Below are 26,315 nucleotides of genomic sequence, written 5' to 3'. Positions count from 1 at the left end.
GGTGCACTGTATATGTTTAAATAAATCTAAAAAATTATACTATATACAATATTGCCACCCACATACTCTTTAATTTATGTTTGATAACAATAACAGTTAAACAATATCTAATATTGTTATCAGTGATAACAATAATCTATGTTTGATAACAGATTTATGTTTGTCAACAATTTTTTTGGCAATTGTGTTTTTTAATATTTATCTCTTGTGTAAGAAACAATTAAACCAATTTTGGAATTAATTTTTTTTAATTGTACTATGAAACTCATCTTAAGAGAGTCATTTTGACTACTAAGTAACTTTCCTTCGTAAATGTCATAATAACATTTGTAATGAATACTAGAAAAAAAATGGACTACAGCCCACCACAAAAATGTTACATGGTGTATGTTTCAATGGACATAATGATATTAGGTATAAAGGATTAAAAGAAGATGATTCTTTTTTACGTAATTTTAGTAACAAAAATCCTTTTACAGATACTTCTCTAGTGACTTTTATTAATAATTTTAATTTTAACCATTTATTCTGGACAATATAAAAAACACCTGATCAATCACTCTATTTAAGGAAATTCTTACTGCTTGGTATTTCAATTAATTCCACATTAATTACTATGTAAAAAAAAAACTATGAAAAAATCAGTCTGAAGAAAATGAGCTGTGAATCTGAAAAATAGAAACCATATATTATGAAAATACATTTTCATTCCATTTTGAAATTGTATTGTTTCTATCTAATATCTTGTGTGTAAAATCTTTTTATTGTAGCAGAAATGTTAAATCATTATTATATAGTACTGAAATTGCAATGGTGTACCCAACTAACTAATCTTGTGATGTTTAACTGTCTTGTTTTTTTCAAGTATCTGTAAGTTTTCTGGATTATTGTTTTGTAATATGGTGTAGCATAATTTTTATCCTACATTTTATATTGTAGTTTTAGTTACACAATTAAATTTCTTATTTTTATTTTTCAGAGGGCTTGTTTTTGGAGCTGGGAACCATGAGTTGGATTTTATTGGCTGTCTAACATATTGTTTATTACAACTAACATCTGATATGAGAATAATGTATGTATGTTGCTCATTGATGTTTCGTTATTGATGTTTATTGTTTTTGAAATTTATTATGTACTACTAATACAGCAATAACAGCAATATTTCTTTTCTTTTACACATTGTTAATCATAAAAACTATAACCCTTGAAAATTTCTTATTTTCGTAGACTAAAGAAAGTAGATTTAGGTGATGGTTGCATGTGAAGTGCCTCGCATCATTGTCTTGTCGTTCAACTTCACTTCATATTTACTCGTAGTTGTAACTTTATTATTATTTTGCATGTTTGCTTATTTATTTGTAAAATTAATAAAGCCAATTAATGAAACCAGTTAAATCTGTTGTTTACATTCAATTTTATGGCTTATTGATAGTTTTCCTTTATGTTATTAAAAAAAAAAATTATGATTTAGTCAGGATAATTTACCTGCCAAATGATCTATACATAATTTGCGTTCAAAGAAGTACATACTCTGCAGGTCCGTCATAACATACATAACTCGATGATAATATCTCTGCCTTTCATCTTTATTTAAATCACCTAATGCCTCGGATTTTACATGTGCTGTAAAATTTGTCTCTTACCATTTTTTTCATAGTGTTACTTGACCAACAGTGTGTTGTTACTTGAGAAAATAAATAGATGTTATTAAGCTAAGAAAAGTTTTGTTTTATTTTAGCCAGAAAATAGATGCATATTCAGATATGTAATACAGATGAGCTTTGTCTAATTATATTGATTTAGGAACAAATTTCTTACCAATAATGTAGTTAAAATAAATTGTGTACTTATGAAACTTGTTTATTTATTTTATTTTTGTAAATTTCAGGTTAGATTCTAATATAAAGACTACGTGGCATGTCAATCCAGTTGAAGAGGTTGAAGAAATGAATTCAAGAGAGGGACAAAATCTTATGGCAATTGCTGCCAAGAGAGTCTGGGATGAACTGTATGTTTGTAAAAAGCCAGCTATTGAAGAGGTATTGTAATACAGATATTTATTAGTATATTAATAGTGAATTATTTTTATATATCTTCATTTTAAGTTGAGAAGAGCAGTCAGTAATTTTGACTTAGAAAATACTTCTACTGGAAATGCAATTGTACAGTATTGTTAATTGGGTTCTGTATATAGTAGACTTAATGAACCATTAATTCTTTAGGCATAATGATTATCTTGAACATTTTCTATGTAATAATAGTATTTTAAGATTTTATATTTATTAATAACACTATTCTTGATTTTTTTTTAATATTCTCTGACTGTGTCTAGTGTTCTTTGAATTTCAATATCATATTTCACTTCTACGAGGGCGGTTTGGAAAGTAGCCTCTGTTTGGCTATAAATAAAACACCTGCATAGATAAAACTATTTTATTACATACAGGATGGCAGGGAAGTTACCTTACCCCATAAATTTAGGATAGAAAATTTATAATGAGTTATAAATTAAAAATGTGATATAATAATGAATTATTTTATTTACTCACTTGACAGATGGTATTAATTTTTGGTTCAGGTGGGTTTGTGTGTTCGCCTTCATGTTGCATGAACAAATCTATGTCACCGCATCTTCTGGAACATGCAACGGAGCATTTCTGGTGTTACGTTACAGAAGGCGTCCCTCACAGCATCACGCAATTCTTCATTACAAGCAGATATGTGTGCCTTGATGCTTCCCCAATTCCCCATAATGAATTGTCTAGTGTGGTGAGATCAGGACTTCATGGGGCCATGATAACAGAGCTGGTGATGCTGGAGTACTTTGGCCAATCCAATGTCCTGGAGATTTTTCTTTCAGAAACATGCGGATGCAGGTGCTCCATCTTGCTGTTGCCATTCTCATTCCATGAGATCCTTTTCTTGAAGCTGTGGTATTAATCATGCCTGCAACATTTTTAAATAAGTTTATGCATTCTCTGGCCTGTCAAAAAAATAAGAACTTAATAAATGAGCTGTCATTCCAGACCATATCATGATGTGTGGTGGATTTCTTTCCAACTCTTTCGCATAATAAGGATCTTCTTTCACCCAAAATAACACATTTCTGCCATGCGAACTGCATTAGATTGCATATTGATCAGTAAAAAGCACGTTTTCATGGTGCACTGCAGCAGGGAATTTTTCTAATAAAGCCCAGCAGTATGCACCGCAATGTTCTATGTCTGCATCTGACAGTTTATTGATAAACATCGGACGAAATAGCTCAACTTTCAAGTCCTTCTTCATATAGTCTTGAATTGTTATCCGCAGCATATGAAGTTCAGCTGACTGTTTACAAGTTGATTTCACTGGGGATTGTTCAATGGTAACTGCAACAGCAGCATTGTTTCTAACTGAATTCTATCCTCTCTGCAGCCTATCTTTAATACTGCCTAACTCAAACGCATGTTTTTTCCCAAGCCAACATTGTTGGTTTTTGTGGTGGTGGCTTATTGAAACACTGCTAATGGAACATATCACTAATTAGCATCGTTGTTTGATTCATATGTTGTTGATGAACCCATACATTTGTCAATAACTGCTCCTCGATGCTGTAACTACTTGTGTCAGCCATTTTAGCACAGCTGTCTCTTACTCAGAGTGAGTGATGTAAATATTTGTTGCCAACCGACCCCACTGAAAATACCGTATGTTCTAAACACATATCCTAACTCTTATTTTTCATTAACTGTAGGGGTACGGAGATTTCCTAGCCACACTGTACAACATAAAACCACAGCTTTTAACTACTTTTCAACATAGTTGCCATTTAAATTCAAGCATTTGTCATAGCGTTTCACTAATTTACAAATACCTTCTTCATAAAATTTAGCTGCCTGGGTACCTAGCAAACCTTTCTTGGCATTTTGAAGTTTGTCATCATCATCAAATTGCTGTGACGCAAACCATTTCTTCATGTAAGTTGAAGAGAATGGTATGCCGAGAAATCACTCGGCACCAAGTCCGGGCTGTAAGATGAATGATCAAAAATATCCCATTGGAATTGATTCAGAAGTTCTTGAGTTCTTCAAGCACAGTAATGACAAGCATTGTCAAGCAAAAAAACAACAGCAGATGACATCATTCCGCGACGTTTGTTCTGAATGGTTTGTTTAAGTTTCTTCAGAGTTTCACTATAGACTGCTGAAGTAATTGTCATACCATGTTTCATAAAATTGACTAGAAGAACTCACTTTGTATCCCAAAAAACCACAGCCACAACCTTCCTCGCTGACAAAGTTTGGCGGGCTTTCTTTGGCTTGCATGGAGAACTGGTATGGCCCCAGACCATTGACTGTTGTTTCATTTTGGCATTCACGTAGGCCACCCAAGTTTCATCCCCTGTCACAATTCTCTTCAAGAAACCTATTTCTGCATCATAGTGTGAAAGAAAGTCTAAGGCAGACCCCATTCATTTGGTTTAGTGGATCTCTGTGAGCATTTTTGGAATCCACCAAGCACAGATTAATGGTAGCCTAATTTATTGGTGAAGATTTTATATAAAACCATATGAGAAATTTGTGGGAATTTCTGAAAGTTCAGAGATGTTGAATCTTTGATTTTCATGCACTTTTTCGTCAATTTCACTGACAAGATCATCACTTACAAAAGAAGTCCTACTACTCTTCTCTTCTTCGTGAATTTTTGTACTTCCATTTTTATAAAATTGCACCATTGCCACACTACACTGGCTCTCAGTGACATTTGGTCCATACACAGTACACAACTGACAATGGATGTCTTTTGCCAAAACATTTTGTACCCAATGAAATCTCATGACAGCATGCACCTTGTGGGATTTTCTATTGCATTGTTCATGTTTTTAGGTTATAACAAGCAAATAGGCTAAAGTATGCGGCTCACACTGACACAGCTGGAAGCACACTGATTCAGAATATGCAATGTGTAAGTTACTGTGCCACTAACACTGTTCTAGCACTATCCTACAACAGAGTTACTTTCTGCACCACCCTCGTGCTTACATCTTTTTCTATAGAATCCAATGCATACTGTAAAAAAAAAAATACTTTTATAAAATCATTTCTGTACCTTAGTAAGTTGTGAAGAAAAGTTTTAAATTTGTCAAAACTATATCTGTGAAATCTTTATTAAGTAATAAAAAATATATGATTATTTTGAATGTGGCATTAGTATATTAAAAATATACTGTGGTGTGTATTTCAATAATAATTTGATTTTTTTAAATCTAGCAATTTACTTTGTAAATATTTTGAATAGATTTAAAAAATGAATAATATTTACATTTATCTTCCTGTGGGTTTTTCTATATTTTACAAATCACTATAGTCCTACCATTATATTAATTTGTATTCTGTGTTTGTGACATTTTTATATAGCAACAGGTATAGTGCACATTTTATGAACAGATATAATATCACCTAACTAAATTCCTTAAAGAAATTACACTGATTGGTGAAATAAAAAACATATGCTCTATGAAAGATTAATTTCTGTATAGTTCAGTTTTTATCATTATAATATCTAAAAACAAGTAACTTTTTTTTCTTAAGTCATTAATATTTTTCTGTATTGTATGACAGAACAGTCATGTTTACTAAGAACTTATTTGTAGGACTACAGATAACTTTGTGACAGCTGATATAACTAATGTTTTAGTAGTAGAAATTCATATTTTTGAAATATAAATGAACTTCCTTTTATATTAATTTATACACTAAATATTCTTTTTAACCATATTAGCTGTGGGTTAATCTTTATTTATCTTTTCATTTCTTACTTTTTGAAGATTACATTGACATTTAAAAAAAAAAAAAAACACAAGTTAGAGGTACTCTAAAATTTTTTGTGTTTATCATGCTTTGCTAACAAAAGAATAAATGGGATAGAGATAAGGACTTAATAGTATGGATAGTAAAGGACTTATTAGTATGTATTTTTGAATAAATAATATACTTATATTATTAATTAATTATTCTCAGGTGTTCAAAATCACGCTCTCTTCACCAAATAGTAAAGCACCTGATTTGACAGCTGTAAGAGAACAGTTGTATGATTCTGCTAATAGACTGTGGTTGAATTATGTAGATTTGGAAAGAAAAGCTAGCTATCGTAATCCATGGGAATTACATAACCAAATACAATCTGTAAGTATTTGTAATTTGAATTTGCTAAATTTTAGTTCTTGTAATCCTTTTTTGTGCATACCATCTGTTTGAAATACAAAAATGTATAAGATTCTAAGACCATACATTAAAAAAATGCTACTTAAAAATTTTTACTAAAAGAATTTGTGTATGCATTTTCAAATATAGTCAACATAATTTTTCAACTTTTTGTTTTATTTGGGAATCACCTCTCCTTAGGCTCATCATTATGATTCTTGTTTCATATAGATGATTTAAGATGAAGTAGTAGTTACAGAACATAAGATCTTAAGTGTCTATTAGTTGATGAAAAATCTCCTGTTTTAACACTTAAAATTATAAGCTCATATATGAGAATGAGTCCAATTGCTGGAAAAAACTGTTTTAATAATTTTTAATTATTGAACCTTAATCTTCATTTAACTGAATGCAATTATTGCAGTTTTCTTACTGCTAGAAATAGTTTTGTCATTTCTAAAGAGGAACATTGCCCAAGGCCTGCTGCTATCTTTCTGTAACCATGGTATAAAAATGATTTCCTTTAAGTTCATTTTTCACTCAGGAACAAGAAAAAATCACACAAGCAAGATTGGACAAGTAGGGAGGGTAAGCGACAATGATCAACAAAAACTATTTTAAGCAGAGGATGTATGAGCAGGGGGATTTTGTCATGGTGCAGAAACCAATCACATCAGTTTCCTACATTTGTACATCAGTTTCCTACATGTTTTCGTAACACACTCTTATGCAGTCTTCTCAACATGTCCAGATTGCAGTGCTGAGTCACTTTCTGTCTAGAACATTGATTCTCAAACTTTTTCGCCCACTGCCTATATTGAGAATCAAAATTTTGTAGCATCCCCAAAATTTTTAAACTTAACCGTCTGTTAAACGTAATAATTACAATTACTGTTTTTAAGATGCGCTCTTAAAAACAGCAATTGCATTTATTGTTTTTAAACGTGGCATATCCTATTTCTGAGTTGAAACTTTCACTTTAAATGAGAGCAATTAAAATGCATATTTCATTTTTTTTTTAATTTTCTTCCTGTTTTTTTTTTTTTTTTTAATTTTTAGTATACTGTCAAAAAGTATAGTATTCAAGCTTAATTTTTTTTTATTTGTCTCTCCAAGCCTCTTGGTTGCAAAGTTAAAGTAGTTTGAATACAATCTTTTTTATGATAAAATACAGGTGTCCCTTTAATTTTTTGTACTGGAGTATTACCTGTAGGTATTTAATTTTAGTTTGAAATATCAGGAAAACATAATTTTTGCTTTTTTTTTAATCACCTTCCTAGACTGCCTGAATGCCCCCAATTTTCTGTTGGCTTCTACCGTCTCCTGAAGGCCTCCAGTGTCCACAAGGGGGTGTTATCGCCCACTTTGAGAACTAATGGTTTAGAAAGAACAAAAGCTTTGTAAATAATCCTGCTCAAATCAGTAAAGCAAATTAAAAATACATTTCATTGAACTTATCATGTTTTTTTTAGTCTCTGTGACTTCTATGATTTCCACTGGCTTGATTGTTCTTTTGCTTCTGGGTCATCGTAGTACCACCTCTAATCACCTGTCAGAACTAAAGAAAGTGTAGATCGTTTTGAAGTTGGTCCTTCAAATCATGGCACATATTAATTAGCATGAGTGGTGTGCTATCTTCTATAAGAAACTGAGACACAGAATGTGCAGCAACATTAATATTTTTAAATCATCTGTTAAATTTGTTGAGGAGATCTCAAAGACACACAAATTAATTCAGAAATCTCTTTAATGGTCTGATAACAATCTAGTAAAACATGTTTCTTTTTTGCAATACCTCATAAGGCTTTGGATACAGGGATATGATTAACAGCCAGGGTTCAAAGTCCAACATTTGTGAATAGGTAATGGTTAATAGAGTATAGATTGCACAGGCCAAATTGATTTACTCAGGCCAAAGCATTGCATTGATATAAATTTCTGCAATCTTCTACCTTTGCTATAAATAGTTTATTATAGTTGTTGTAAGATATAACAATAGGTATCTGTAATAATTCACCTTTGGGCATAAAGTAAGCAAGAAAATTTATTTCTTATCTTAAAAAAATTAAGCCATGAGTTTTTTCTTTCAATTAATGTTTAAATTTTTCTGATTTTGGGGATTTCAAGTAAAACTATTACATCAGTGAATCTATCCCCAGTGTTATTTAACTCCATTAATTAAAGGAGTTTATTATTTAACTCCATACCACGGAAAACAATTTATTAATAATGGTACCGGCTGTTGGTATTTTACTTTATTTCACACCCTTCATTTTCCATGCCTCTTGCTCATTTGAATGTTTAATAAATATTTTTTGATTGTCATTCAAAAGGTAATAAGTTAAAGATAAGTCATCATATAAACAAAAGATGCAAGTGACTAAATCCCTGATTAAAGATAACCTACTACTGTTTGCTTGATTATGAATATCATTCTAATCTCTTATCAGAATTAACATCACTTTGTGACATTTTGTCAGGTCTCATTTGCACCATTAACAAATGAGAAAAATGTAAATCAGTTTCTACTATCCTTTTATTTTTATTAAATATAAAGCTTTCATACTTCTATTAGAAGCTGTATCAAAAAGTGAACTTAGTACCATTTGACAGGATTTTAAACCTATACTTTTCTCTTTTAAAAATGCATCTCTAACCAAAAACTTAAAAATAATTCATTTCTTTAATGAAGGAGAAGTTGGTGCCTCATTATGTTTTGAATGAATATAACCTTTCCAGGGCCTGGTAATCTACATTTTGGTCAGTTATCAAGAACTATTTATTATTGTACTTATCTATTTTATATATTCTTAGGCAGTATCTTTTCTATGTAATACTTCTTTAGGCGCACCATTCACTTTTGGTTAGGCATTGAAAAGGTTTGATCTGTCAGGCTCTGAGGTGAAACACTCATGTAAACTTGGGCCAGCTGAGTTTAGTCGTGCATGGGAGACATAGTGCAATGGATAGTGAATAATTCTAATCTGTCAGGCTTTGAGGTGAAATGCTCATTTGTGTAAGCTCGAGGAAGCCAAATTTAGCCAGGCGATGGAGAAACAGTCAGTTGAGTAGTGAATATTTGTGATCTATAAGACTTTGTTGTAATATGCTCATTTGGTAAATTAAGGGTTGTCGCGTTTGTTCGAATGAGAGAGAAATGGTCAGTTGTGCATATATTCACCATATGTACTGCTGTGCATATATTTATTAAATTATTTGTGCTTAAGATCACACAGCCGAAGTGAAAATTTCTTTGGCGATCAAAATTGTTTTGAAGTAATATAATATATGTATTATATTAATAATCATAATATTATGGATGACATTAATTAGATGAATCAGGAACAAGGCAGAAATGATTATATATAGGTATTTCATTTCAATCGCCCCAGGCAATTTTCTCGTAAATTATGCACAATACAAAAAAAAAAAATCTAAAGAAAAGTTACTCTGATTGAAGGGGGATACCTCATGGTGACCTTGAATTTGCCCTTGGCCTTATTTCAAAGTTAACATGATTTTTTCAAATGGAATAACATATTTTTGACCCATTAATGAAAGGAGCAAACATTTTACATTGGAATAGGCGGCCACACATATGACCTGGAAAATTTTTTGAAGGTCTACGGCTAACCATCAGAGAAAGTGTTATATGGGTGCTGGATTCTTTTCGCAGATGTTTACAGTCACTGGTTTCTAATTTGTGAGAGGTGTCTGATACTGTCTTGAATCAGAAAACTGTGTTAATTGGATACCGTATGTGATTAACTCCTAAACCAAATTTATGGCTATATGACCTTCAAAAAAATTCCAAGGTCATATGTGTGACCACATATTCCAGTGTATAACTCTCTGTTCTTTTCATTGTTTGGGTCAAAAATAGGTCATTCCATTTGAAAAAGATGTGTTTTGACATTGAAATAAGGTCAGAGTCAAATATGAGGTCACCATGAGGTGTTCCCCCTTCAATTGGAGTAACTTTTGTTTAGGTCACTTTTTTGTATTGTGCATAATTAACAAGGAAAAATCATCTGGAGTGATTAAAATGAAACGCTCAATATATATATATATAATATATATATATATACTACTGGTATATGTTATAGTTCTGAAATTAATATTTTTAAGATTCATATTATTCCTCTGTACTATTAAATTATATTTAAATAAATCACCTAGTACAGAATATTGAGATAAGACATATCTTACCTTAATTTTTCATGAAAGTACTTTCATGGGATTCTGCATCCTCAGTCATGATTGAAATAATTCTGTTATTGCATAATGTTGCAAAATAAAAATACTAAAATAAGACATTGCATAATAAAAATTTTTAAATAAAAGTACTGAAATAATGAAAATTGCATATTAATTTACATGAGTACTGCTATCTGTTGCAGTTTTATAAGACCATCTCCCTCAAACACTGTCTGATTGTTTATCAGATTGAAATTTTGTTTGTGTTTATTATATATGTAATATTTTTCAAATATATCTATTTTTGTCATCTTTATTATAAATTATTTATTTTCATTGGTATAATCATTAGATCTACAAATTGTGCAGTTATAACTAACTCTGTATAAATTATTCAGTTGAAGCTTGCTGTGGTTGATTTTGTAAATCAAAATTTTCTTCAATATTATCATAATGTTAGAATGGGACAATGGGCTTTCTGGTAACTAAAGTATGAGATACATACTGAAATCTCTTTAACCCTTCAGGCAGGAAGCACGTGAATGTCACGCACATGTTAAGTTGTATGTATTGGCGGGTGTACATGACAGTCTCGCAGCTCGCAGTGCTTGCTTCAAAACTTCAAAACACGCCCATCTCATAATCTTTATTTGAACAACTGGCTCTGTATTATCATGAGGCTTTGTTCTTCCCCTCTGTGTTTTTATAACTGTGTGGGATTGCATATCGGTGAAGAAATACGATTTTGTTCTACGAAGTTGAACGCTCTTCTTTCAGTCAGTTGCATCAGCTGTGAGTAAATGAAAATGGCCGGGTCAAGCACATCGGAACAAATTAACTGAATGTTTAGATGAGAAGAGTGACAGTAAAATTAGAATATTTGATAGTGGTAGTGAATTTGATAGTGATGAAGATTTTGTGCCAGAAAATGGTAATGAAAATAAAGAAGATTCTGAACAGAGTAGTGGCGATAGTGATGACGATATTGATATACAAATGAAGCGTTCAAGAAAAGACATAGATTGGAGATGGGAAAAAGTGGATGATTCGTCTGCTGAAAATTTGTTTTAAATTGGTGTAATAGTTTTGAAGCTATAATTTTTTACTTTTAGTACCGTAATACAGCTACTGGTTGGGCATTTAAATTACTGGCAATAGGGTAGGGCTTTAAAAATTTAAATACCGGCTTGAAGGGTTAAATATCAGAATAAAGTCATATCAATTGTAGTTGCATATTTTGTTGTATTCTAATTTGCGTTATTCTATATATTTAAATTAAATACGGTTTTTAAAAAATCAATTAAAGGCTTTGATATTTCTTATGAAAAATTCACTTTAAAGAATCATTGATATAATAAGTATATTATTTCAAAACAACTACGATCATCATAGAAGAATAGATGATTACAATCATTACTTTGGCCATACAATCTTAAGCATGCATAATTTAATCTTTTTGACATATTACTGCATAATGCAGCTAAGAAAGTGTACATTTGCAGCATAAACAAATATAGCTCAATGTAATTATGTTGTGAAATGCTAGTGTGATTAGATTTTTATGACTTAAAAAATATAATTAAATTAAGCATTAGATGAATTTTTGAACCGAGGTTTTTTCATAGTTCATGTGATTTTACTTAAAATATTACCAAGCATAAAGAAACTATAATTGGGATCCTAGTAGTAACTTGGAATTAGACAATGGTAATGGTTGCAGTGGAACACATTAACTTTTTTCATTTTCTTTGGGGATTGGTTGCATTTTATCTAAAAATTTATGTTCTACTTTGTAACCATTGTAAATTCTGACCTAAATTTAAATTAAATTAAATCGGTGAATTTATTTTATTATAAATTATTTTGTTATATGGATTTCTTATATGTCGACGAATGATATTTTTTAAAAAGGTAAAGTTAAATTAATAGCAGCTTTTTTCATTAGTTATCAAAAATCCCTTCGTAAAATAGAATTTTAAGAAATATGACATGCTTGAAAAATGAACAAACATTTTCTATACAAAGAGCATTATGTTTGTGTGAGTACACATACTCACGCAGACTTGATAATTTGAAGAAATAGTGGTGGGGTTAGACCGGTGAGACCATCCGAAAGCGTCAGTTATGTGTTGGATTTCGACATGATTAGTTTAGTGCACTGAGTATGTTAAGAAAACTGATCAGAAAATGCATAAACTATGATTGTACAGAATGCAGGTATGAGAATTTAATGTCAAAGGTATCTCCATAAAAACATTTCATGGATTTATCAGAAGATTACTTATCCATTGACCTTTTTAAAATAACATTAAAAAATATTATTATTGAAAATGTAACATGTTATAATGACAAATTATGTTTAAAATTATAATTAAAATTAATTTTTGATTGGCTAATTCCTTAGTAAGTAATTAAATATATTTTGTTAAGTTCTGATGTGTACAAGTAGTTAGGTAATAGTGGTTCTGCGAACTCAAGTAGACTAGTTATGGGAGTACTGAGTCAAAATTGTTTATTGTCATTTTTCTTTATTTTTATAAGTAATGTGTATTATTCATTGCTCTTAGTAATATTTTTTGATTTGTTGAGTTATTGTAATTTTTTTTGTAAAACTCGAGAGAAGCATAAGCAAAAAGGTCCTAGTACATTGTTTCGCAAATCCCAACAATAGTAAGTTTATTTTATGTTTATTAAAAGTTTATTCTTTAAAAATTATAAAATTTTATTTTTTGTGTACAAGTAAAATTTTATGGTTTATTAGCTCACAACTTCTATTGTTAAATTTAACTAGTTTAATTTTTCTTTGTTTCACTCATTATTAATAATATTTATACTAATTTATTTTGTGTAAATAAATGTATTTATTTATAAATAAAAATCAGTTTAAAAAAAATATGTAGATCACTTTGTTTTGCTGAATCTTGAATTCTAAGATATCGATGACAAAGTATGTTCACCTTTCATCAACAGAACTGGGTGTCTTCTAGTTTTTTTAAAAATTTAATATCTTGTCATGGAGAGGTCCTGTTTTAGATTATTAATCTTTAGTGATAGTTAAATATAACTACTAAATAGATGATATTAAAAGGTGTGTGTTACCTATTGCTTATTACAAGAAATATATATTCATTTGAATAATGCAGTGGATTCTGATAAGCAGACCGCTTTGGGACCAAGACTGTATGGTAATATTAAATAGCTGGCTCTATTAAATGATATTAATGAAAAATGAGGATATATAAACAAATTCAGTACAGTACATACTAGTTGTTAAATATGATCTAATGTCTTATTATTCAGAATTATATTTCTAATACAATATTAAAGTTACATAAACAATATTTTAAATTTTTTTATTTTTAGTATTACTTCATTAATAAAAAAACAAAGCTTGATAAACTAAATAGCGGTACAAGACAAATAAAATTAATGCCTTTTATGGTCAGTAAAATACAATAATATGTACTTTAATGTCTTATTTGGTTAAATTTCTTGAAAATTTATTCTTGTTTGCTCTGTTGTCTTTCATTCATTAGTGGCATTCTACAAATTTGGCTCAGACCGGCAGTTCAGCTAGCAGATATCCTTTACGACCTTTTGCGTAAAATACTCCTAGTCAGTTGATGAATTTTTTTTGCATTATGTGTAAATACACGTTTGTTTTTGGGTTTGTCTTCATCATCTTTGACTTCATCTAGTTTACCTTCAACTTCATCTAGTAGTAGGAGTTCCTTCCTCTCTATAGCTTTTAAATAATCGTTAAACCACTTACATCTTTAATAAAATTGTGTAGTTTTATGAATAAAATAAAGAAACAAACTAATTAGTGAGCCTTAAAAGCGGCATTTTGAGCCAGTAAACCGGCACAATTTTACATGAATTATGCCAATATGTTTCTGTTTTTACAAAACTACCCCGATTAAACAGCTGGCCTGAATAACCAATGGTTCTATTAACTGGAATTTACTTTATTTGACTAAAATTATTTAGTTGCTGGTTATATAAAATGTAATAAATATTAATTTAATCTTTCAGTGAGAAATTTTATTAAATTTTATGTGTTCAATTAAATAGAAAATCCAGAAAGTAACAGGAGGTTTAACAAGACTAGCCAGTCGAACTAAAGTGAAGAAGGAGGAAACTATGAAAATTAGGCATCAGTTATCAATTGTTGATGTGGAAGCATATACTCTGACTCATGTTGCTCTTGTGAGAGAACTGGTTGATCTTCAGAGTAAACAGTATGCATTAAGTCAACAACATATGCAGCGAGATGTTCTTGAAGATTGGTACCAGACTGAGACTGAATTGACCAGGGAGCGAGGACTGTGGGGACCAATCATACCAAGCAGGTATAAATTGTTAATACTGTTTACGAATATAAATTTTTAATATACCTCTTATCTTTTAAACACTGTTGCAGTGGTTCAAATGTCAACCTTTAAAATCCAAACATGTGATGTAATACAAAACATGTGATGTATTTAATGTATATGTCAATCCTCTATAAGAGTAGTATCGTATCAGATTTCAAATTGAATAACTCTAATTTACTATTTCTTAAGTATTCTACCATCTAAGTGAGCAAATTAAAATTTAAAAGTGTATAAAATTCAATTATAAATTAACTGTTCAGTAAGATTTTAAATTATTCAAAAAGAAGTTGTAAAACATAAAATCAGTCAAAATCATTGACATAAAATTTAAAGACTGTATAATTCTGTTTTTCATTCATAATTTTGTGAAAATGTGTAACTTCCTTCCTGATGTGAACCTCAGATCTACTTCTGGTGATTTATAGCTGAATTAAATGTAGGTGAAAAGTGAGATAATACCAAATAAGATAAGGATGTAACATACTTTTCATCAAGGAAGCATATTTAGTTAACACTAAAACTCCAGTCTTACTTTCTAATTGTATTTCAGGAGATGATTTGTCTGTTAATCAGTAAGATATTCCTTCAGTTTATCATCATCTATTATTTTCTAAAAATGTAGGAATATGGATTCATATATTATTTTTAACTTTTCAGGTTTGATTAAAATACCTGTCAGATGATTCTGACGTTTCCAAATAGCTCTTCATTTTCTTCATTCACAGTAGATGTTATGAATATAGCAACATCATTGTATTTTTCTAATGAAGGGAAATTTTATAGTCTATTTCTTCCATTCTTTGATACTAATAAAAAAAGATTTTCTTTTGAACAATCCAATTTATTGAATATGAAACATATTTGTTTACTTCAATCAAGAGAAACATTCAGATCATTCATTGAAAATGTCAGATAACTTAGTAATATTTCAGTGAATAACTCTAATTGAAAGCCCTAACTGTATCATATTTATTCCCTTTCATAAAAGTTTTATTTCTTTCTACAGTTCTAAGAAGCGGATTAAAACTTACCCTTGGTAAAAACCAATGGAATTCTGAGTACTCAATTCTAGATCCTTACAAAATTATTTTAAAAGGAGATGATTCAAAGCAACCCTTCCTGATCCAGTTTATGTATATATTTTCTCTCTAGTATTACAGCTATTCTACTCCTTTTTTCTATGATAATAGATAAATTTTGGAGTGTAAGAAAAAATGCCGTCTGACTAGGATTCACAGCAACTTCTGGATGAATGATAGAGATGTTACCAGAAGAGTGGTAACCTCAAATAACCTCTGTGGTGTCACAGAAATTAGCTGTTGATTCTCACTAGTATCTGGGATTATCTTCAAGTTTGAAGGGAATGTTTTTTTTAATTTTAAAGTGCTTGCCAATAAAGGAAATTATCAGTAACATGACAGTCTGAAATCTTCTTTTGCATCAATATAGAAATACCAGCCTTATTTCTAAACATTTACAGATCACATTATTGCACACTGATCCAATGATTTAATATCTAAATTATGTTTGGCAATGAGTCCTTTCTTTGTTAGCATTTTATTAAATAAAATTACAACACTACTATCATTTAGTACTTTGTTATTTGTACTAAAAATGATAAATATTAAAGACCAACTTTCATGTTATCATTATCAAACTTGTTGAAAAGGTTTTTGTTCCTTTTGATCATGAGTAATAGGATAGGTAATACCAAACACACCAAAGTGTGTTAGGTTCACACCTTACACACTTTGGGATGTTTCAGGTTCACTTCTCTCTTTGACCTTGATAACAAAGAATGTAAGACAAATTGTTCATACTCTTTACATTTGTTCAAATCATTATGCAAACTGCATAATACTACTTTTCAGTTTATAAATTGTTTGTAGTATCATTTGAGACATCTTGATCAGTTTTTCTAATGGCAGTTATATTGTCAGTTTGAGGTGTTGTTGGTTAGTACTGTGTTTTGTCTCCTCTTTTACTGGCTATCTTTTCTCTTTAAATGTGTAAGCTACTGGAAAATTTTTATTAAGGAAAGACTGTATCCACCTAAATGTTTTTCATTATTTCCTTTACCCTTAAAGGTAACAAATCACCTTTAAAATAAAATTTTATTGATAAATGTTTTTCCTTCAAACTTATCTCAGATTTTTGGACAAAGGATTGTAAATATTTTCCTAGACATCTGAAACCAGTTCAATGTTGCTTGATACCACCTTTAATAGAGCTTTCTTATATGTAGTCTCATTTCACTCCTTTGACTCCTGCCATAAAAGATTAACTGCAAAAACATTTTGACTGTACGATGTATAAATAATTTTTGTTGATAGACAGCAGATCCTTCATTTTATAGCAGGAAATATTATTGAAATAAATTAAATGGCACAATAGATCAGTAAATTGGTATAGTAAGCTCACAGCATGATTATTATGACAAAGTAGATTATTCTTAAATTCAGCAAACAATTGGAGCACTCTTGCAAAGTAAGTAACATGTAAATAACTTTTATTTGTTTTTAATTTACTGATACATCAATTTTACAAATTGAATTAAATTTTTTCTATCTAATTTAGTGTTGGATTAAACCTTAACAAGTTCAGTGCCATTGTTGAATGTATACAATGCAGTGATGTGGCCTTGTGTGCTCATTGCTGTACTCTGATCAATGTCTATAAAGCAAGCATCATTGTTGGTTCCCTTTTCCAGCAGTGAAATTTTACATTAGTTTGATTGTTCCCACACACACTGTGAGACTTGTTTCTACAAATTGATAGTGGTGAAGTTAAAATGTTTGTTCTCGTAGTATAATAGTTGCTTATTTAATTTATTTTCAACATTTCTTGGATATGGTACATATATTTTCTTATTTTAATTAGTTTTTCTGGATTAGATACTGTTAAATAGCTTTTTTCAAAAATTTCATGAATTATAAATAATAAATAAAAAAATAATTTGAAATAATTCAATATCAGAAAAAAAATATTCCCCATCCATACAGTTATATAGATATCTTGTACATAAAAATAATGGGCAGGCAGGAGTAGGTTTCGTAATGAACAAGAAGATAGGGAAGAGAGTAGAGTATTTCAAAATGCATAGCAATAGAATCATTGTAATAAGGATAAAATTGAAACCTAAACCGACAACGATTGTTAACGTCTATACGCCTACAAGCGCCCATGATGACAATGAGCTAGAGTGTATATACGAAGAAATTGACAAAGTAATAAACACATAAAAGGAGATGAAAATTTAATAATAGTTGGAGACTGGAATGCAAGCATTGGAAAAGGCAAAGAAGAAAATATAGTGGGTGAATATGAGCTGGGCAAAAGGAATGAAAGAGGGGACCGACTTATAGAGTTTTGCACGAAGTACAATTTAGTAATTGCCAACACCCAGTTTAAGAATCATAATAGAAGAATATACTTATGGAAAAAGCCAGGCGATGCTGCAAGGTATCAGATAGATTATATCATGATTAAGCAAAGATTTAGAAATCAACTCGACTGCAAAACTTACCCTGGAGCAGATATTGATAGCGACCATAATTTAGTGATAATGAAATGTAGATAGGGGTTTAAAAACCTGAAGAGAAGGTGTCAGATAAATTGGTGGAATTTAGAGAAGCTTGATGAAGAGGAGGTAAAGAAGATTTTTGAGGAGGACATCACAAGAGGTCTGAATAAAAAATATAAAATAGAAAATGTAGAAGAAGAATGGGAAAATGTTAAAAAGGAAATTCTTAAATCAGCAGAAGCGAACTTAGGCAGAACAAAGAAAACTGGTAGAAAACCTTGGATGTCAGACGATATATTGCAGATGATGGATGAACGTAAGAATGCTAGTGATGAAGAAAGTAAAAGGAACTATAGACAATTAAATACTATAAACAGGAAGTGCAAACTAATGAAAGAAGAGTGGATTAAAGAAAAGTGTTCAGAAGTGGAAAGAGAAATGAACATTGGTAAAATAAACGTAGCATACAGGAAAGTTAAGGAAAATTTTGGGGTACGTAAATTAAAATGTAATAATGTGTTGAACAAAGATGGTACACTGATTTATAATATGAAAGGCAAAGTCGATTGGTGGGAATATATTGAAGAGTTATATGGAGGAAATGAATTAGAAAATGGTGTTATAGAGGAAGAAGAGGAAGTCAAAGAGGATGAAAGGGGAGAAACAATACTGAGATTTGAATTTAAGAGATCATTAAAAGATTTGAATGGTAGGAAGGCTCCTGGAATAGACGGAATACCTGTAGAATTATTGCGCAGTGCAGGTGAGGAAGCTATTAATAGATTATACAAACTGGTGTGTAATATTTATGAAAAAACTGAAGCTCTGTCAGACTTCAAAAAGAGTGTTATAGTAATGATACCAAAGAAAGCAGGAGCAGATAAATGTGAAGAATACAGAACAGTTAGCTTAACTAGCCATGCATCAAAAATCTTAACTAGAATTCTGTACAGAAGAATTGAGAGGAGAGTGGAAGAACTGTTATGAGAAGACCAATTTTGTTTCATTAAGAGTATAGGGTCAAGGGAAGCAATTTTAGGCCTCAGATTAATATTAGAAGGAAGATTTAAAAAAAACAAATGAACATACTTGGCATTTATAAACCTAGAAAAGGCATTCAATAACGTAGAGTGGAATAAAATGTCAGCATTTAAAAAAAAATTAGGGTTCAAATACAGAGATAAAAGAACGATTGCTAATATTTACAGGAACCAAACAGCAACAGTAATAATGGAAGAACATAAGAAAAGAAAGAAGCATAATAAGAAAGGGAGTCCGACAAGGATGTTCCCTATCCGTGTTACTTTTTAATCTTTACATAGAACTAGCAGTTAATGATTTTAAAGAATAATTTGGATTCGGAGTAACACTACAAGGTAAAAAGTAAAGATGCTACGATTTGCTGATGATATAGTAATTCTAGCTGAGAATAAAAGAGATTTAGAAGAAACAATGAATGGCATGGATGAAGTCCTACGCAAGAACTGCATAAAAATAAACAAGAACAAAATGAAAGTAATGAAATGTAGGAGAAATAACAAAGATGGACCACTGAATGTGAAAATAGGAGGAGAAAAGATTATGGAGGTAGAAGAATTTTGTTATTTGGGAAGTAGAATTACTAAAGATGGACGAAACAGGAGTGACATAAAATGCCGAATAGCACAGGTGAAATGAGTTTTCAATCAAAAATATAATTTGTTTACATCAGAAATTAATTTAAATGTCAGGAAAAGATTTTTGAAAGTATATGTTTGGAGCGTCACTTTATATGGAAGTGAAACTTGGAGTACCTGAGAAGAAAAGATTAGAAGCTTTTGAAATGTGGTGCTATAGGAGAATGTTAAAAATCAGGTGGGTGGATAAAGTGACAAATGAAGAGGTGTTGCGGCAAATCGATGGAGAAAGAAGCATTTGGAAAAATATAGTTAAAAGAAGAGACAGACTTATAGGCCACATAATAAGGCATCCTGGAATAGTCGCTTTTATAATAGAGGGTCAGGTTGAAGGAAAAAATTGTGTAGGCAGGCAACATTTGGAATATGTAAAACAAATTGTTAGGGATGTGGGATGTAGAGGGTATACCGAAATGAAACAACTAGCACTAGATAGGAAATCTTGGAGAGCTGCATCAAACCAGTAAAATGACTGAAGACAAAAAAAAAATTTAGATAACATTTCATTTTATTGCTTTTAATTTTTTTTTCCAGAAAAAAAGATCCTTTATCAGTTGACTTAAAAAAAAATATTACTACGTGACGTTTTAAATATTATTGAAGCATACATGAAATACTTTGTTTGTGAAAATTCTTTGAAAATCCATGATAAGCAATTCACAACTGTGGAAATCAAAAAATCACAGAGAATAAATTGCATTATAATTATGATGTTTGTAGTTAAGTACCCCCGCTAACGAGAGCTACTGATCCTGATTCTGATCAAGTTTGTTCTTTGAATTTTATCATCTTTTATTGGAAAATATAAAGTTCAAATAATAATTTAGAGTTATAAAACCTAATTTTAGTTTTTTTTGTACTGTATTCTTTTCAAGAAAGCAGTTTACCTCTTAACTTCTGAACATAAGTTTTCTAAATGCTTACGAAAGCAACTTCAGTAATTGGAGCACCCTAATCCCTAAACCAGAAATAAAACCTATATATCTTATTAAAAAAAGTCATCAGTTTGAAAGGTTAATCAAGAAAAATGAATTAATAGATTAAATAATAAATTAAGAAAGCATCTTTGACGTGTACACATATTAAACTACTAAATACTGGTGTCATTGTCAAACATTCTACAACAATGCATTTTTTATGTTATTTTCAGTTATTTCAGACAAAAAACTACCTTCCAGTAATTATTATAACATGAACACTGTATAGTGCAAAAAAATTCACTGGCATGAAGGATCACATTTCAGGTAAAATGGAAGCACTGAAAATGTTAAGAGGTTTTTTAAACTGTTTAATTCCTTGAATATTTTGTTGAATAATTTTGAGTTACAGTGTTGTGGAAACTCTTTTTAATATTTTTCTAACATTGCTTGTAAAATTGGAAATTGTGCCTAATTTGCAATTTTACAATTACACTTGAGTCGACAGAAATATGAAGCTTAAGTGTAGTTAAAAGTTTTCTGTAGCCACACTTGAAAAATAAGGCACATACCTAAGTTCAGGGGGGGGGGGGCAAAAGTAGGTAGTTGTAGAGTTCTAAGTACAATCTGTGAGGTGTTCCAATTTGCCGGCTTTCTAGTATTTACACATTCCTGGAGTCTTAGTTTCTACACCCAAGCACACTTTTATACAGAGGATTTTATCATTATTGATTTCTTGAAATGCCTCTGTTATGAAGTTTTCTCGTGCATAATAAACACAGTTGTGCCTATTAACAGTGCCTGAAAGTTTAAAAATAACTTCGTCGAACCAAGACACTTTGCGAATGATGCCATCCCTTTGTCTTTCTGCATTCAACATTACCACACAGAATTGTAATCGTCGATCTGGAACTTCTTTTAATAATCCATGAAGTAATCTTGGCCGGTACATTTTCAAACCTAAACATTGCATTAGATGCCCCAAAGATCTTTGTAGAATGACTAGTTCACAAGAAAACCTCCTTTTGATTTTTTTGGGCTTTGGATAAATGCCTGCACAACAAACATTTCATTGGCTTGGGTAGTAACACTGACCAGTCGACTGCTCTTTGGCACATCAACAGCTGGAGCCAATTGCATCAAATTTATTGTATAATCCGTAAATTATTAGTCTACTTGGTGGATGCATATCAAATTCTGTAGCCCATTTTTGTCAGACCATTTCAGCATTCACAGTCTTCCAGTATTGTTTGACTATCCACTTTTGTTGTTTGAAGGTTAAATTACCAACCATGATTATCTGAAAAATACTAATCTGTAAGTAATTAAGTAACTTACTAATTAAGTACATAATTTAAGTAAGTAAGTAATGATAAATAAGTAAGTAACAAATAATAAATCAAGTAATAACTATTATAACTGCATAACCTACTTTTGCACCCCTCTGTATGTGAACATTTTACATTTAGAATGTATTCTTTTAAAGAAAGGGACAGATTTATTTTTCTCATGATACACTTTTATATTTGGTTTGGGTATTGTAGAATAATATGTTCAAAAAATTAATTCATTTTACACTCTTAGAAAATGGGGTGCAAAAACAATAAGATAGAGAAATTTTCTTTTTGTTAAATCTTTTTTTACCAAAACCTTTTATTTTCCTCGATTATTTTAAAAAGCTTAATTTTGAACTTGCGTGTATCCACCCATACAAATTTTAAATTGTTGAGTCTTTCATTATGTTTCATAATATACAAGTTCATATAATGTAATGTACTGATATTGTGTCAAATAAATTGCATTTCAGGCTAGACAAATGGATGCTGGATATGACTGAAGGTCCGTGCAGAATGAGGAAAAAAATGATGAAAAATGAACTATTTTACATTCATTATCCGTATAGACCAGAACTTGATACAGGAGATAATGTAAGTAATATTTTTAAAGTTCTTTATTTTAAGTTCTTTTCTTTTAATTTAAAAATTAAATTAATATAACATTAAATTTTAAAAGAACAATGAATCTGAAAGTTTAGAAAAAACAGAATTTTTGTTTTTATTAGAGGATATTATTATCGTCTTATTTAAAAAATTCCTTTTGGTAATAGGATCACAAAACATTTACAGTTGGGTATAACTTTATTATTATGGTGGTTTTCTTATTTTCACATTTATATGAAAAATATCAAGGAATCATTTCATTCTTATCTTATTTCTCATTAAAAATTAGAAACATCTGATAAGCATTTTTAATGTATTAGAATATTTTATTTTGCTTCATGAAACTACTTTTCATAGACTGCTTTAATTTTGTAATACTGCAGATTTTTTTATCCAATCATAATTTCCATTTTCACTTTCATTTGAAGTAGCATAGCTAAGTGTATTATCTGAAGACAATATTGTTTTTAACAGTTTACTTATACAGCATTCAGCAAAAATGTATGACAATTTTTGTAAATACAATAACTGAAATTTCAAGTAAAAACCTATAGTTGGGTCATGAATACTGTTTATTTGAATTATAAAAATTGTGTTATCTAAATGCCCCAGTCTTTTCCATTCATTATCTTAAGCCTTTTCTTAAATTCTAAATTATTCTCTTTAGCATTTCATTCAGGAATCTCCATGCTTTTATTAGCAATGGTAAGATGTAGATTAATGATTTTTTTTGGGAGGACAAGTTTATAGAGATAAAAACCCCCACAAGAAATTATAACAATAAAAATAAAAGGCTCAGCAAATAAATATACTCATCTGTTGAGCAGAAAATCATGAATGATTCCATATTGAAAAATAATGTGGCCCAGTAAAGTAGGGCCAACCCTCGCAGATGCTCATGCTATAAAAAAAATAGGTTCCACTGTCTTACTGGAACTGCTGTTTCTTGATCAGTACTGTGCTAAAGCATATTTCAGATGCAAAAAATATCCATTAATATTTTATCACAACATGCTGAATTAACATCAAATTTCCATTCTCTTTGTAAACATATGATGCCATGGCAAATGCAGCCATCTGATGCCAAATTTACTTAAAAAGATGTTAAAAAGATCATCAAATTTTGTAGGATTTTTATGACTCAGCCCCGATTTTCTGTTCATTTACACAATCACAGTGGAAATATTTCATTAGGTATCCAAATGTGGAATTTCTCATTGAGAATTGCAAAGAAAATGTCAGAAATTTTTCTTACATTCAGTGAATTTTTTTTATATTCATTAGCTAACTGTTGTATTACCATGACTTTATAGAGTTAGTGTGCATCAGTCATTGAATTGAATGACCAGAAAATTGAAAATGGCTTTGCCAGTTTCAGGCATGACTTGTAGTTCATGTTAGGTTACTGTAACCTTTTTGGTTATAGTACCTAATATAAAAATATTTAAAAATTATATTATTTATACTGCAAAATGTAACTGAAAAATATAAAGAAAGATATATGTAAAAAAAATAAATATACTGTAAGTTGTGGTAATTTAGCCAATGAAAAGAAAACAAACTGTGAGGTTTGTAGCCTCTGCAATTTGTGGAGTATGAATATTTATTATTTCAGTAAAATGTATGGTTTTATTGTAAAACTGTTGAGAGGGATTTTAAAAGACTATATCTAAATAATATCCTCAGAAAATTGTTTAATAAAAAATTTCTAGCCAAACTTAATTTTGTGTTCCTATAGATTTATCTGTAAGATTTAGTTAGTTGAGCACCTACAGATAAAAACTTTATTCAAGATAATCTTTATGAAATAGTATTTTTTTAGAAATTCATACAAATTAAAATTTTTTTTTCTATTCATTTGTAGTTGCATCAACAATTATAGTCATTAGTGACTTATAACTACATGATCATAAATAATGAAATAATAAATACCAAAAACAAGAAACAGTAAACAGTAACTGCAAACAATAAAAACAAACTAGAACAAGAATAATAAATGGGTAATAAATACTGAAACATCATCACTAGTCTATTTACATGATGGATACAGTATTCCGTAAGGGATCTCATGCAAGCAAAACTGCTTGCGTGAGAAGTCTGAACCAAGGTTTAATTGTTGTCAAATAGACCCGAACATTGGGCAATCTATGAGTAAGTAGTTTACGAACCATTTTACATTGCAAGCCTCACAGTTCTGCTGAAGAGAGTCAAATAGATGAATGTGGGTTAGCTTTTTGTATCCAATCCTCAGCCAGATTAGAGTGACTTGGTCTCTTCTGTTATTTGGAATAAAAGATTTCTTGAACATATTCTCCCGGATGTCATATATGACTGTGGGAAGACATAGCAGCCAGAACTTATTCCACTGAGAACGTTGTTTAACACAGACTGTTTTCATGAAGTTGCACTCATATGTTAATTATAATCGGAGGCTATTTGTTACCGCTCTTTTGGCAGCCTCATCAGCCCGTTCATTTCTGAGGGTGCTGCAATGGTCCGGGACCTATATAAATACCCCACTGTCTTATTTATTCTTTAGAGGGTATCATAGATTATTTGGACAATGGGTTCAGATCATTTGCATCTCAAGCTCTCAAGTACACTCATAGAGTCAGTTATTACCAGGAAGCTGTCGTCACTATGGGTCTCGATAACTCTCTAGTAAATTGCATGGGCATGGCAAAAGAACACAGAAGAATAAGCGTTAAGTTTATATATTATCTCACCAGGGAGTATAATTGAACAGCCACATCTGTTGGAAGAGAAGAGCCATCTGTATAGATGTGTGTGTACCATTGTAGTTTTTGGTCATCTTGCTAAATTGGTCTCTAGCAGATTAGTAACATGGGTCCCATTTATGACTTCCAGATGGTAAATATTTGGCTTTAGAAATGTGCACAACCATGGAGCATTGCATTCTATTTCCTTTCTGAGAATCCTTGAACAGGCAGGTCTAGTTTCTGGAGGTAGAAAATCGGTCTGAGGTTGAAAGGCTACAGTGAGAACTTCTTCCCCTCGAGAGTGTGAGCAGGCCTGGTCATCTGCTGTGAGCAGTAGGAGAGATGGGACTGACTGATTGCATACTTGATAGCCTGGTATTTCCTCCTATAATGTAATGGGAGTTCATACATAGGATTCTGTTAGTAAACTTGGTATAGAGGTAGTGGCAAATGCCCCTTTGGATATGTGAATACAGGTATTATGCAGGGAGTTTACTAAGCATTTAATCTTTTCTCTCACAGAGTCATACTGGATAGACCCATATTCCAGCTTCAGTAAAACAATGCTATATATGTTCAGAATGATGTGTTTGTCAGCACCCCAGTTGCAAGATGATATATGAGTTTAAGGACATTAATTCTACTTGGACATTCAGCCTTAGTGTATGTAATGCGGCTTGAGAAAGTCAGCTTGTCTTCAAAAGTCACACCTAGAAATTTAATCTCCCTTCCATTTATCTCACCTTCACCTAAGTTTAATTTGACCATGTTCTTGTATCCG

At 30.7% G+C, this 26,315-nt stretch overlaps 1 protein-coding gene across 1 annotated transcript in view; it reads left to right on the top strand.

Annotated features, from left to right (window-relative positions):
- The window catches only part of bchs (WD repeat and FYVE domain containing 3 bchs), a 249,612-nt gene that overhangs the window by 163,525 nt on the left and 59,772 nt on the right, over window positions 1-26,315 (top strand). Inside the window, exons 36-40 of the mRNA XM_075360738.1 lie at window positions 980-1,072; window positions 1,889-2,039; window positions 6,003-6,167; window positions 14,457-14,734; window positions 22,682-22,802. Coding sequence (XP_075216853.1) covers window positions 980-1,072; window positions 1,889-2,039; window positions 6,003-6,167; window positions 14,457-14,734; window positions 22,682-22,802 — 808 coding nt within the window. The remainder of the gene's footprint in view (window positions 1-979; window positions 1,073-1,888; window positions 2,040-6,002; window positions 6,168-14,456; window positions 14,735-22,681; window positions 22,803-26,315) is intronic.

This window comes from Lycorma delicatula, chromosome 3 (assembly GCF_047948215.1).
Source record: "Lycorma delicatula isolate Av1 chromosome 3, ASM4794821v1, whole genome shotgun sequence".
NCBI classification, from domain to species: domain Eukaryota; kingdom Metazoa; phylum Arthropoda; class Insecta; order Hemiptera; family Fulgoridae; genus Lycorma; species Lycorma delicatula.
This window is presented reverse-complemented; position numbering and strand designations above follow the sequence as displayed.